General features: G+C 24.0%; 1 protein-coding gene across 1 annotated transcript; it reads left to right on the forward strand.

The window, feature by feature from the left end:
- The first annotated feature begins 11,495 nt into the window (after positions 1-11,495).
- Positions 11,496-12,719, forward strand: LOC124955239. The gene is made up of 2 exons (XM_047509393.1): positions 11,496-11,575; positions 12,184-12,719. Exons 1-2 carry the CDS (start codon positions 11,538-11,540, stop codon positions 12,464-12,466), a joined length of 321 nt encoding a protein of 106 aa, XP_047365349.1. The 5' UTR covers positions 11,496-11,537; the 3' UTR covers positions 12,467-12,719.
- The last annotated feature ends 4,116 nt before the right edge of the window (positions 12,720-16,835 follow it).

Consider the following 16,835-nt stretch of genomic DNA (forward strand, 5'->3'; position numbering starts at 1 on the left):
GTTGATCTTATTAATAATTTTTCTTCTTCTTCTTATTATTATTATTATTGGCAATATTAACAATAGTAATAATAATGATATTGTAAAATTGTTATGGTCAAACGGAGGAAATTTCAAAAGAAACAAAAAAAAAAAAAGAAAAAAAAAAAGAAAGAAAAGAAAAAAAAAAGTAGTACTGGTAGTTCTATCTCATAGATAACGTGGAAACGAACTCGTATTATGATTTTTATTAAAATTTATATTATTATAATGTATATTATTTTAATGTATATATTATATTACGCCATAGCTTCTCCTACGAGCAACTCGAAACATATTTCCTTGCATTTGAAATGACTTGAATAATTCGAGATTAGTATATGCACTCATGAACAATGTTATTTAGAAGAAGAAAAAAAAAAAAAAAAAGAGAAATCGATAATTGTAATATTAAACTTTTGAAAATGTAAATTAATTTTAGGAAAATCTTTCAGGATAACAAAATTTCGATCAACATTACATATTAACTTGAATATATTTATTTGCAAATATTCGTATGTATCTTTATTTCACAAAAAAAAAAAAAAAGAAAAAAAAAAACAAATGTATTAAAGAATTTATCATTATTTCGAGTAAATATTTTTTTTTTTTTTTTTTTTTTTTAAGAAAATTAAATCAACGATTTCAAATGAAACAAACGTGTGCCATTTTTCTCTTCCGTGATGATTTTCGGCGAACCTTTAACAAAAATAAAATAAAATAACAAAAGAAAAAACAAAAAAAAAAAAAGAAAGAAAGAAACAAAAAAAAAATATTCACGAATTAACGAAATAACATTAATTGATTTATCTTATAAGAGATTATAATTACCTAAGGGATTAATAATCGATTTTTCTTTCTCATTCTGTCTTGGCAGGATTTATTGACGGAGACTTCGTATCCGATTCACCGACCAGTGTACCAGGTACTATCATTATCAATAAAAATATATCATCAGAGAAATAGAGAAAGAGAGAGTGAGAGAGAGAGAGAGAGAGAGAGAGAGAGTGATTCAATTAATATAAATATCGTGTTTACTTTAATTAATATAATTCTTATCTATAATTAAACTTACGTTTGAGTAAATCACCTGGTAAATTTCCTACTTCAATTAAATCAATTTCAGGCAACTTAACTGAGGTTCCATTATTCGATATATTAAGTAATTCACCGCCCTTGATACCCAATGGTTGAGCGATTGTTAAAAACGGTGACGTCACTAATAAAAATGTGACGAAATAAAGAACTAAAGATTTCATATTCGTTGAACGTTAATAAATACTTGGCAAATCCTCGAAGAGATCTATCTGTTGTATCATCCAACGGATCCTTTTATAGCAACTTTACCCCACTATATTTGAGAATACCATTTAAAGATGCAATTTTCTAATCGTTCAGAGAAACGGCTATAGGCGGAATAAAATTAAACGTAGGATTTTAATGATCGTGAATAAATATTTATATGTTTTTTTTTTTTTTTTTTTTGTTTCTTCTCTATCTCTTTCGTAATTTTTATTTTGGTATCTTCGAAATAGTCTTAATAAATAAATAATCATGAAATTTTAAAAATAAATGTTTCTCATTTTGGAAGTGAAAAATTTTCAAAAGAATAAAAAGAAAAAAGGAATCAAGAAGATAGCGAGAAAAAAAAATTTATCGAATTATTCGTCATTTATTTTCAAATATGTAACGAACATATACATACATAAAACAAGTTCTCCTTCGGCATGCATATATATACACACACACACACACACATACACAAGTCTGTTTCGTTCACGTTTGGACACTCAGCATCATTCGATTTCTCTTTTTAATAAATACTCAATCGATTGATTAATTCGAATGTGTTTTTTTTTTTTTTTTGATTGTTCCATGAAAAAAGAAAAATAAAAGAGAAGAAAAAGAAAAAGAAAAAGAAAAGAAAAGAGATACGTGACTTGATTACAAAAATATTATAGCGAATATTTTTCAATTGTTTATTTATATGAAATCAATCATTTTATTTGAAATAAAATGATTTCAATAAAAAGAATTTTCATCGAAATAAAAATGATTATTTCTTCGAAATTAATATTATTACTATTATAAAGATTATACGTACATACTTATGTACATTCTTATTCGTAAATGAAGTATTTATTTCACCTGTGGTACTTAATTAACTATTCAACGTATTAAACTTCGTAAAATCAAAGGAAAAAAAAAAAAAAAGAAAAGGAAAGAAAAAAAGGAAAACCATTCATAAGAAAAATATTCAAATTCCAATTTAAAGAAAACTATATTATACAAGGATAAAAATCTTAATATATTTTTCAAAATATTATTAACGAACAAAAAGTTATGATATTAAATAAAAATAATTTATACAATGATATAAAATTAATTATTCTTTTACGAACGATTCGAAAATTTATATTGTTATATTATTTTCCGACATTTACCAGCGGAATCATGTTTTTCTCCAGATGGACATGGTATCGGTGGTGCCATAATTATTTGTGGATATGGCGCATAGTTTATAGGTTTCCCAGTGATGTTATTATTGACGGCAGTGGCTCGTAAAGTGATCGTTGCAAAAATTATGCATATGAGAATTATGTTAATGATTGAGATAAAACCCATACTGTTTGTCTTCCTTTTCGCAGAATAAGAAAATAATAGTCCTTGTTCTTAGAAGGGACTCACGTTCTTTTCTTTTTCTTTTTCCTTTTTTTTCTTTTTTCTCTCCTTTATCTGAAAGAGAAATAAAAATTGATCAATTGACACGTACGAATGATCGACGCTTTTAATCATTTTCAAAGAATAACGTAATATTTGTTTTATTCGTCACTTTTTACTCGTCACCAAATCGATGTACTTACGGGAATTAATTTTAAAGATTAGTATTCGAAAGTAATTATTTAAAAGAAATAATACAAATAATGTATTATCAAAATCGATTATAATGTCGTTGTTCTTTGCCGTTGAGAAATATGTATGATCTGCCTTTTCGTTCGACCAGCAACGTGTATTTATAAACTCATAGGTGTCACATGATCACGCCATTTATAGTCTATTATACTGTACGTTGAAAGAAGAAGAAGAAGAAAAAAAAAAAAGAAAAAAGAGAAACAGAGAAAGACAAACATTAAAAATATATTCCTTTCGTATTGATTATTACGCAACTGGCAATATAATAATTCGTCAATGATAAATACGAATGGCGCTTCCTTGTCAAAACTGGTTTTACTACTTATCATATTAAAAATTTTTTAGTACGAAATTTTGTTATTTTAATACGTAATATTCATTTATCTACGTTACATCAAATTAATATTAAATATTAATTTGTCTGTTAATAGATTAATAGATTAATTAAAATTATTAATAGATTAATTAATTCAAAATAGATTTGATACACGTTTAATTGAAGAAACGTTTAATTGAAAAAAGAAAAAAAAAAAAAAAAAAACTCATAAATACGAGAAACATATTCGATTCGTTATATACGATTATTATTTTTATTTTAATAATACATAATTACAGAATTCCGTAATAATATTCATGGAAACATTAATTACTATTATGTACCTTTCAACATCTTCAATAATGTCAGATATCACGTGATCGTAAAGATCTTTCGAGTAGTATATAATAATCGATTGATAACATTCTCTTTTTCAATGAAAATACTTCTTTATAATTCTTCGCAACATTTCGTATACGTAATAGAATTTTTCTAAATTCCTTGTACGATTTCTTTTATTACAATCAATCTCGTATCATTCGATCGATCGATCACATTAATCTGATTCACGAAGCAATTATAAATTATTATTGAATGGTATGCGGATCAATCATTATGCTATTAGTAATATCCGAATACGAAGATTTTTTAATTAAATAAAACAAAAAGAAGGACTAATTGAATAGAAATAACATTTTCATTTTGTCTATGTATTTTTCATTTTATATTTTTATATTATATGTATATACGTATATACATACATACATACATATATATATATATATGATATTTATAATAGGAAATTTTATTTATTTATAAAAAAAGTATATATATATGTATATATATATATATATATGCATAACTATATCAGATTAAAAATATATATAAAAATTAGGTTATGCTTTGTTTTTAACTAAAACAAAATTACATAATCATATGTGTGTGTGTGTGTGTAATTGTTATTAATAATATTAGAATCCTTTGAATACGAAGTTGCTTAAAAAAAAAAAAAAAAAAAAAAAAAAAAAGAAAAAAAGAAAAGAAAAGAAAAAAAAGGAATAATTAAATAGGAATAATATATTCGTTTTGTATATACGTGTGTACGTGTATGCACATATGTATATGTGATATTTATTATAATAAATTTTACTTACGTATAAAAAAAATATATATACGTATATATACATATTAATATCCGATTAAAAATATATAAGGATTATGTCATGCTTCGTTTTTGAATAAAACAAAATTACATATCCATACGTACAATAAATAAACAAATATATATATATATATAATGTTACTTCTTTAAATAAATAAACATTAAAAAAAAATAACTCACATATGTAAGAAATATTGTTTCTTGAAATATGTTGAAATATTGTTAAAGAAAAAAAAAAAAAAAAAAAAAAAAAAAAAAAGGGAAGAAACTATACCTACGTGTTCTTTTTTTTTTTTAGATATTAGATAACTTAGATTCTTTATCTTCATTGAAAATAAATAAGTTAATTTCTAAGTTATCTAAAGATGTTAATTCTTAGTTATTTAAGAATCCTGAACACAGGATTCAGGCAGATGAAATCTTTTAATATCGAGTTTCATAACGATCATACTAATGAATGCATCCTCCTGTTATCGTATCACTATTACTGTTAACGACGATTGACATAACAAAGGAGAAAAATGACGTACAAATGAAATATTATTTTTCTTTAGCGAGTTTCAGAATCTTTACGGAAATGTCTGCCATATCTGATTTAAACGATTAAAAGTAAGAAAAACAAACAATGTGACGACCAATCAAAAATTTTCTTTCATATTTTACTTTATTTTATTTTATATTTAATATAACACAGATTAACATAAACACACAAATGTATAGTATTACTAATATATATATATATTTATATATTTAATATATATTTTTTTTTCTTTCTTTCTTTTTGTTTAACTTTTTCTAATCATAAAATCGATCAAATTATTCGAAATAATGATCGATTTAATCATCGCTTAATCGTTTTATCATTTCTTTTTTCCTTTCCTTTCGTTTCAAAATCACATAATATTTCCCATAGTCATTTGTTGTCAATCGTTATAATAAATTATTATCGACATGAGTTATAATGTGATTGAGAAAACTCGAATAAATAATCCAAGGATTTTTTCAAGATCGATATTGTTGTTATAACTGTTTGAAGATACGAACGATCTGTTTCGATGCCACGTCAATAATCGTATTTATACATTAAAATATATTTCATTATTATGTCATTTCAAACATTACCATTTGTCAGGAAACGTTAAAAGATATATATTTTTCAAATTCATATCGTTGAAATAATTAATCGGGACTCGATTTAAACGAACGGTTTTGTTGATTAAAAAAAAAAAGAACTGTTTCATTCCTAAATATAGAATTTATAATATCAATTATGTAAACCTTCGATGATGTCACGTTAAAAAAAGGTTTATATTTTACACATATATATATATATATATATATATATATATATATATATATAAAATATCTTTAATAGGATTTATGGAAATGTTAATTATCCGTGTTTCTTTGTTAAATTAAGAAATATCAAATATTACGTGAACATAGCTCCTCCGAAAAAAAAAAATAAATGACACAGTTCGAACTTTATGTTATTCTTTAATAAAAAAAAAAAAAAAGAAAACATTTATTTATACACGTCGGATCTTATATCATCGGTGTAATACGATCTCTTCAAAGTTACTACAACAATTTATTTTATTAAAATCTATTCGCTAACAGATAATTATTTCTTTAATAATTATTATTTTCGAATCGTTCGAATATGAAGTTTCTTTAATTAAAAAAAAAAAAATAAATAAATAAATAAATAAATAAATAAAAAGAAAAAAAGAAAAAGAAATATGAATAGGAATAATAATTTTATTTTTTACGTATGCGTATGCGTATATGTATGTATGTGTGTGTGTGTGTATATATGTGTGTGATATTTATGATAACAAATTTATATATATATATATATATATATATATATATATATATATATGTATAAAAATTATATACTTTATTGTAATGATATTACTTCTTGAAGTAACTGAACATTAAAAAAAAAATATATATATATATATATAAGAAGAAATAAAAAATGATGTTATTAGCATATATATACATTTATTATATATATATATATATATATATATATATATATATTATATATTATGATATATGATCGTTAAGAAACTGGATATTAAAGATTTCATCTGCCTGAACGTGTTCAGGATTCTTAGATAACTTAGAATTAACTTCTTTATATAACTTAGAAATTAACTTGTTTATCTTCAAGTATCTTCAATGAAGATAAAGAATCCAAGTTATCTAAAATCTAAAAAAACAAGAACACGTAGGTATAGTTTTTTTTCTCTTTTATATATATATATATATATATATATATATATTTCGAGCATTACTGTTTTCTTTTTTCCCTTTTTTAATTTTTATATTTATAATTTTTAGCCAACACAAAATTAATTTTCTCGTGAATGATAAAATCTTTGTTAACTGATTTCATCGCAATCGTGTTGATAAATTGACAATTGATATAACTTATAACTATATCGCCGTTATTATCAACGACGATTAATCGTATGAAGGACAAAAACGAGACGAGAATGACACGTGTAAACCTTTTATATTGTAATAAACGATCAAATTTAAATTAAATAAATTAAATAAATTAAATTAATTTTTTAAATTTATAATTTATTTAAAAAAATTTTTTTTTCCAATGAATGACAATCAACAATAATAAATAAATAAATAAATAAATAAATAAATAATAATATTTTTTAATAAAGGTTTTTTTATACTTTGATTTTACAATTTATATTTTGTTTTTTGTTTTTTTCATTTTTTTTTTCCTAATTTAATAAAAAAAGATGGAATCATTTCAATCATGCTGCTAAGAAAATTTTCACAGAAACGCGAAAACAAACTCTATTACGTCCAATGGCGTTAATTAAGATGGAACTTTATGTTTAGAGATTCAATTGAAAAAAAAAAAAAAAAAAAAAAAAAAAAAAAAAAAAAAAGAGAAGAAAAACAATAAATAATATAAAAATAAATGTAACAGGTAAATAAATACATTGGGAATTCGATTGAAGCCGAAAAAAAAAAAAAGAAAAGTATTGAAAACAATCGAAATGCAATATTTCGATAATAGACGAAGAAGTGTTCAATTAAAATGTATCGTCAATTTTCAATTAACAAAGTATAAATATTACGTTTACTATAGTTAATACAATCGTTATTTATAGTTTCAATTTATTTTCATTGAACTCATCCGATCGACTTGTCATTTTGGATAAATCAATTTCCATGTAATTTAAACTCATTTCCATTGTTAGATCGATTCGCTAATTTTTTTCTTATCGACAGTTAATGGTGACGTCATTAATAAAAATGCAACGAAATAAATTACGAACGATCACATTTTCATCGAACGTTAAGTGCACTCTCGGTAATCATTAGACGTTTATCTCTCGTTGCATGTAATAGATCCTTTTATATAACAAGTATACCCTATTATACTTGAGAATACCGTTTGTTGGGTTCTAACGTAACGTAGTAGATTCTGAACGGTGACAAGGTTGTTGTTTCGTTGATGATCTTCGATCACTCGCGTCCTACTCTCTAATCCCGACACAGGGATAACCCGTGTAGCAGTTACAGATGAGTCGATCGATGGGCGTCAAAATGGCTACCCGATATGACGGTGTCTTCCAACTTGAACAATTAGTTGTACTCGAGAAAAACCAATCGTTAAACCTTTTGAAGTCATTCGAGCGTCGTTTGATATTTTTTCGATGAGAATTCTTTGAGCTTTTAGATCGTCAATTACGTCGTCACGTTTTTCTTTCATTTACGAAAGTTCAATAATAAACTCAATGAAAGTCAATGATTGTACGAATCATATGGCATAACGATATTGTATTATGTATTTGACGAGAAATGAGAATGTCAATGTTAATGCAATTAGACACGAATATATTTGTCAATATATGTCGAGAATTTATTTGATTGTATATATCTTGAGAATCGATGTTATGGTAATATTTAAATTTGACATTCCCTATCAAAAAAAATCTTTGGTCAATTGATGAAATTTTCATGATAGGCGATTAGGACAAAAATTCGCATCGATGAATGTTTTGAAGATACTGCAGATCGAACGATGTTTTTCGTAAACGTGCATGAGTTTGATATCAATCATACGTTCGATCAATTATTAATGATAGAGAAAAAAATTATTTCGTTCGTTTACAATATTTTACGAATGAAATGAGATTCGATCAAATCTTGTGTCCTTTTTTCTTTTTTTTTTTTTTAAAGCATAATAGAGTTTAGGTCCTTGTTATCGAGGATCCTTCTTGAATCCTTCGAGATAGAACGACGACTATTTTTATTTTTTGTGAATTAATGAAATTTCTTGAAGATACACAAAGGATATTTATTGCAACATCTCTAAAAGACGCAAATTCCTATCCGTAAATAAAGTCTGCTATGTGAAATTAGACACACATTTTTTCATGATCTTAAATACGTCTAATTAAAGTGATCTCATTTTTCTTTCAATTATTTGTCTTTTTTGTTTTTTTTCTTTTCTATTTTTTTTTTTTTTTCTTTTTTTTTTATAACAGAAAGGAAAATAATGAGATAATATATTTTTATTTGTATTCTATTGATATTTTATTAATCAAATTATTTGAAAACAATTTATTAACTTTTTCTAAGGAAACCGAATGCATTATTTTTTTTTTCTTTGTAATTTTTGATTCCTAATCGTCAAATAATTCATAAAATTGTATATAATAATAAATATTTATCTTTCTTAAGATCGATATTGTAGAAGAAATAAGAGAAGAAGAAAAATGGCAAGAAATGCACTTATACTACAAGAAATGCACTTACAACTACAGTAGTTTCTTAATTGCATAGTAAGTTCAGTATCATGCAATGATACTTTCATTAGATAATTAATGCAAAGTCCGAATTATTGCTTAATCTTTGATGAAAAAAAAAAAGAAAAAAAAAATAATAATACTCTCTTAATTCATAAAAACATTTTTTTTTTTTTAGATCATTTATTTCTTTTTCAGATAAATTATTTCATTACGATCAAGTAATTAATACTTCAATTTATAATTACCATTACAATTTTTAAGGATTACGTAAGATTAAAAAAAAATGAAAAAAAAAGGAAACAATTATTATTAATATATAAACACGTAAATGATCGATTTATCTGATACAAGTATATAATTCGATTTATCTATTTATCTTAACGTCTAATATTTTCGATAACCAAAGTTGATACGTACTCGTTTGAAATTTTCTAATTTACACAATAATTTTTATTTAATAACTACGAAATGGAGTTACACTTTTGTTCAGACTTATATTTAAATAGGAAAAAATAAAAATAAAAAAAAGTAAAAAAATAAAAAAATAAAAAACGTATCAAGCAAACAGTTAAATTATTATCTTTTCTTTGTTTTCTCTTATCTTCGATTTAATAATTTCAATTTTTTTCCGTTGTCATAATCATGTTAAGTTTTAAGGAGTTTTGATTAACGCACATTGTCTCCATTGCATTAGTATTATACCTGAAAGTTGTGCAAATTAATAGAAACAAAAAAAAAAAAAAAAACAAAAAAAAAAAGAAAAAAAAATGGGGAAAGAAAAACAAAAATAACACGCACGTTGATTCTTATCGTAGTATTACGAAATGATCTAGCTTTTGTTCTTCCGAAGAGATCTCGACGTTTTATTTTTCTCTCTCTTTTTTTTTTTTTTCTTTTTTTTTTTTTTGTTTTTTTTTCTTCGTTCCGAAGGACATAAAAATTATACAAATGAATAATCAACGGTTTAATTAACTAATTGTTATATGAAAATTTACGTAATATTATCATAGTCACTTATAACTCATCATTAAATCACTGAGTAAATAAAGTACTTACCTGAAATGAAATGATTTACATGTTACGATATATTAATACAAATAATTGATTATATATGTATATATATATATATATATATATATATATATATATATATATATATATATATATAGAAAATTGTTTAACACGTTCCGTGCCATGTGTACCACCGGTGGTACACGTTAAACTTGATCTTCAGGCCACGTGTACCACCGGTGGTACACGCAGTCATTTTTTTCTTTAATCAAAATATCAAATGCCCTGAACGACAAGTCAGGCAAAAATGGCTTGGCACGGAACGTGTTAATTAGAAATCAGAAAAAAGGAATAAATGAATAAGAATAAAAATTTTTCAGTTTATGTATGCATATATGTATGTACGTATGTATGTATCTATAATATATATATATATATATATCAGAAAGATCGATATCGTTGTCCTCATTGTAGAAAAGTACGAACGTATCTGTCTTTCCATTCGAACGATCATCGTATTTATAAACACTAAGTAAGGTAAATATACTTATGTACGTGTTTCCTGATTACGTCATTTCCTAACATTACAACGTACATAAAGTTCGAATTAAATCGAAGGTTGTACAAACATATTCCGTAAAGATTGATCGTTGCGATATTAAACGAAACAATTCGTCATATAGCAAAGCGTTCTTAAGTGTTTTATTCGAAGGAAAATTTTTTTTCATTGATTCTTCTTTAAAATATTTTCATATATCATACTGTTTTATAATATCATCATAAAATAATAATAAAAAAAAAAAAAGAAAATAATCATTATTAAAAAGAATTCACGAGTTCATAAGTTCACGAGTATATTTTTATATTATTTTGAAATATATTGTCCTACTGATAAAACTAACACATGCATATGATCATTAATCGTAAAATGGTCATTAAAGTTACTTAATTATATCTGACTTTATCTTTATCACATACATACAAACAAACAGAGAGAGAGAGAGAGAGAGAGAGAGAGACAGAGACAAGATTCCGTAATAGGATTCACGGAAGTGATTTACTATTATGTCATCTTTTGACATTTGAAGAACTTCAAATATTACATAATCGTAACTATTTCGATGAGTATAAGTAAGAGATAGATATCGTACTCTACTTCAATGAAAAGATTTGTTTATACTCATTCGCAAACTTATCGTTCGTGTGATACGATATTTTTTTTTCTATTTTCTTTTCTTTTATATATATATATATATATATATATATATATATATATATATATATATATATATGTTCTATACATCGATCAATTCGTTATATGACTTTGGAAAAAATCTTTTCAATTGCAACTGAAAGGTAAGCATTCGAATCGATCATTTTTTTAATAATAATAATAATAATAAGAGTAATAATAATAATAATAATAATAAGAATAATAAGAATAATAATAATAATAATCATATTATCGTCATCGTGTGAGTTAGAAAATTTTGTGATTAAAAAATAAAAAAGAAATTTTCATTTTATATATGTATGCATGTATATATGTGTATGTGTATACGCGTATGTGTTATTTATAATGGAAAAAAATTTATTTGTTTATACAAAAAAAAGGTACTAATATATATCATTAAAAATAAATAAATAAAAAGATAAGATAACGTTCAGCTTTTAATGAAAACAAAATTATAATATATATGCATATATACTATATAATATATAAGAACTATATATTGTATACATATATATATATATATAAAATATTTATTTCTTTTAAATAAATGAATATAAAAAAAAGGGTCACTTTTCTATTATGAAGGCTTTTTAAAAAAAATTTTCTTTATTGAAAAAATATATATGCTCTTTTCTTTTTTCTTATTTGATATTTAAATCGAATTGGAATTTTTTTATTATTCATTGACTTTGAGCATAACGAACATAATAATATTTTGTTTTATTTCTAGGAGAATGATATCCTTGCTGGGCAGTTTTTTCGCAATCATGCTAATAAATGGAGAATTGACTGAACCTTCTGTTAACACGTCATCGTTACCTTTAACAACGATTTTTATAAATACGGAAAAAATGAGCGAGGAACAAACGACAATGCCTTCTATTCATGAAGTAGCTTTTAGAGGCCCTTCAGAAGACATGCCTTTAGGGGCTATCATAGTTGCACCTCAAATAGAATGTAATGTAGGATATAAACGAGATGGGAATGGCATTTGTAGACCCGTCACATTTTGACGACCAATCGAAAAATTTCTTTCTCTTTTATTCTAACGTAATTCTCTTTATATACACGCATATGTATATTATTAATATATTTAATATTATTTTATATCATTAATATTAGAATTTATAATGTTTTTCATTCGTGTAATAAAAAGAAAATATATAATAAATTTTGATAATTAATAGTTTAATATATATGTATATATATATATATATTTTTTTTTTTTTTTAATATACGTTATATTTCATTCACAATATACGCGTTCGTTCCATTTTTTCAACGTAATTAAAAATATTTCCAATTACAATTTTATTCTTGTCCATGTATTTCTCTTCTTATATACTTTTTTAATATATTTTAATATATCTATACAATATATCTATATTGTATAGGTATATTAAACGTACGAACACACATATTTTATATACCTATATATGTGTGTGTGTGTTTGTATATGTATCCATACATGTATATTGTTATAATATAATTTCTGAGTAGAGTTAAATTTCGTTTGAGTTAAAAAAAATGATGAATTATATCTATCATCTCATACGCCAATTATTATTATTGTTATTATTATTATTATTATTATTATTGTTATTATTATTATTATTATTATTATTATTATTATTATTATTGTTATTGTTATTATTAATATTATTATTATTTATTAGAAAAGCGAATTTAAAAAAAATAATTTCAACTGACATGAAGCCTTCAGAAATTCAACAAATGATATTTTTGAACTGTAGTGCTCGAAACAACGTATGATATTACATTTTGTCTATTTATTTTTCGTTTTTAATAAATTAGACGAAAAAATCGATGCTGCAAAATTTATTTTCATCCTACACGTTTGTAGTGCATCGACTTTGTCATTAAAAATCCTATGTTTCGATGTAAATACTGATGAAAAATTAACTTTTTTTTTTTTTTCGAGAGGTGTACGATCGTACATTTTGTAAAAGATGAAAAACGTAATGTTGTGCAACGTTTACACGTAATGTATTATATATATATGTATATGTATGTGTGTGTGTGTGTATGTGTATGTGTGTTGTATGATGCATGTGCATATAACTAAGTACTTATTTTAAAGAAGTAACGCATGGGAACACATTTCTAATTAAAATTAAAATCCCAGAAATAATAAATGCGTGAAATACGTACAAAAAAAAAAGAAAAAAAAAAACATAATGTAACACGTAAAGGAAAAGTTGAAAGAGAAACAAAAAATATATTTTCTGGAGCGAACCACATTGAAAGAAATTGAAATTAATTACAAATAATACCGTTGATTTTTCTTTATTTTCAACGTAAAAATGTAATTTACAATGATGAAAATGCAATGGATTTAAACTTCGTGTTTGATCGAGTTAAATTTGTGAAAAAAAAAAAAAAATATATTACTGCTCGAGAGTTAAGCGGGTAAGGGGGGGGGGGGGGAAGGGGGGAAGGGGGAAGGGGAAGAAGAAAAAAAAAAAGAGAAAAAGAAAAAGAGGAACGTTCTATCAACGAGAATATTTTTTTGCACTTCATCAACAAATATTCACACTTATCGCACATTTTGAATTGATTTCATTTTTTTTTTCTTTTTTTCTTTTTCCAACGTAACGTATCTCTATCGTTTTGATTTTTGTTTGACTTTCCTTTTCTCTTTTTTTTTTTTCCTTTTTTCCCTTTTTCTCTTTCTTTTTCGTTTTTATTATTATTATTATTATTATTATTATTATTATTATTATTATTATTATTATTATATACCTATGTGCTTGTAATCGCGAGAAACGACGTAAAAGTCTTTGTATTCGTTTATCTGTTCTGCAGATCTCTGCAGTGATATCATTCACACCGATGCGATCGATTAACCCGTCCATGAAAACGTTTCCGGTGTTCTTCGACCCGTAAAGAGAGGCCAGCTGTCGTGCAAAACTTTAGGAAGACAAACGATAGCCTTTCAGACTAAGCTGGGCCAAGTTTTCGCGTATTTTCGGAAGGACGGATACGAGTCAACGAGGGAACAGCAGGCTGCCATCTCGTATAACCTGTGAAGTGTTTATAATTGAAAAGTTTTCTACGTTGATATATCTCTTACGATATACGAACTATAATCATTTCATTTTATTCCATAATCCAATCGGATCGTCGAATCTTTTTGGTAATCAAAATAATCATATCTTTATTATTTTACTTTTTTTCTTTTTTTTTTTTTTTTCATTAATTTTTTTTCTTTTATTATTGTTTTTATTATTATTATTATTATTATTATTATTATTATTATTATTGTTATTATTATTATTGTTATTATTATTATTATTATTATTATTATTATTGTCAAACGAATAATTGAAAGAGAAAAGATGTATTTGTTTTATAAAAATTATTTATGTATTGGGTATAATTGTTATTTACAATGTCGTATAAGTTTTATATAATTTATAAATTATGCATAATAGTTAATAATATCATAGGTATATATCATGCATAATTATTAGTGACAATATTATATATATATATATATATTAATAATATTAATATACATATCTTATCTATATTTACATTTATATCATGTATTATTATTATTATAATAATATTATACACATCATATATATGTTTATTTATCTTACATAACTATTTTTATAATAATAATATTGCAGACGTCATATATACATATATAGCGTGCATAATTATTATTAATATTATATATATATATATATGTCTATTTGATGTATAATATAATTAATAATAACATCTAATTGATGTTAAATATAATTAATAATATCATATACACATATAGTATATATGTATAATAATATTATACATATATATATATATATATATATATATATATATATTATGTATAAAATAACTAATATCTCTAATATCTCATAATTATATTATTAATAATATACCAAAATAAATAACACATATATACATTATTAATAACATAAATTAACGACAATTATTAATTCTTTTTAATAAACGAAATGACGCTTACTGCGATTTTCTTCGAACAATTTAAGAGTGAGTGATTAAACCAAAAAAAAAAAAAAAAAAAAGAAAAGAAAAACAAAAAAGAAAAAATAAATAAACGAAGAAGAGTAAACGAAGACGAAACGATGAGAGAAAAAAATAACAATAAAAAAAGGAAGAAAAAAAAGAAAAGAGGGAAAAAAAGAAAAGAAAAGTGAGATTTTAGTTCGGAGCGTGACTCGAAACGATCTCTCGAATCTTCGAAAATGGTTGGGGAGTTTATTTACGATGGGTATTTTCACGGGCATGCACACAGTCCAGTAATTTCGTATACGAACAAGAATGGCCGGCGCGACCGTAAATAAGCGACGACGAGACAAGGGTCTCGTGAAAAGGAGATAAAAAGAGGAACCGTACGATCGCGTCCACTTAACAAAAGTTACGCTCGCATTTTCGCTCGATCGAGGGATCCAAACCGTACGTATGTATATACTTACATATACAGATATATACATACGTTATTCGAGTAAATTGACGAGACATTTGTTCAATTGTTGCACGATACTCTTACATTCAACCTCATACCCTTTGAACCCTCATCCCGTTCAACCTCTCCTCCTCCCTTACTATGTTATTCATCTCGTTATACTCTCGTTTGACATGATCATACGAATTTGTAATTTTTAAGATCTTATCAATTTAAAAAATTTCAAGATTTTATATATATATATATATTATATTATTAAATTGTAATATATGTATATAATAATATATCTATTCGGAATATATTGATGAAAAAGGAAAGAGGAAGAAGGAACTTCCCCGTTTCTCAGACTTAGGATTATATAGATTTTATTAAAATGAAATTATTTATATAAAAGAATTTTGTTCATGTAAATGATGTATATAATTTAATCAGAAACGATTTAATTTATCGTTTATTTGATCTAAATTGTTTTTTCATTTTAAAGATTTCGTTTGTTCCCTTTTTCTTTTATTTTGTCTTTTTTGTTTTTCTTTTTTCACTGAGAAAAATTTTCGTTGAAATTTGTCATATGTCGTTTATGTCATTTATGTTGTAACCACGAATGCTTTGAATATTAATAATTATTTCTTTTCTTTTTCCATAAAATTATTTCTACGAAATATATTTTGTAAAATTTTTAATTAGTAATACAATTTATAAGATTAATTTATTACGGTTTTAATGAAATTAAATATATTAATATTTAATTACTGTGATAACAATTATTATTTTAACATATATTACTTATATTATTAATATAAAAAGAAAGAAAATGTTGAAAATTTAATCTCGTTTAAATACGATTTTGATTTCCAAAATGTTACCAAAATTTTACATATGTTTAATACGAAACATATCTTTTCTTACTTATTATAGATTTTTTA

This window comes from Vespa velutina, chromosome 17 (assembly GCF_912470025.1).
Source record: "Vespa velutina chromosome 17, iVesVel2.1, whole genome shotgun sequence".
In the NCBI taxonomy this organism is placed as follows: domain Eukaryota; kingdom Metazoa; phylum Arthropoda; class Insecta; order Hymenoptera; family Vespidae; genus Vespa; species Vespa velutina.

Excerpts from the sequence above, each read along its gene's own strand:
- LOC124955239 (XM_047509393.1), top strand. The coding sequence starts at position 11,538 with ATGACTTTGGAAAAAATCTTTTCAATTGCAACTGAAAG. Across the intron at positions 11,576-12,183 it reads TTTTCAATTGCAACTGAAAG|GAGAATGATATCCTTGCTGG; the intron begins GTAAGCATTCGA and ends TTTTATTTCTAG.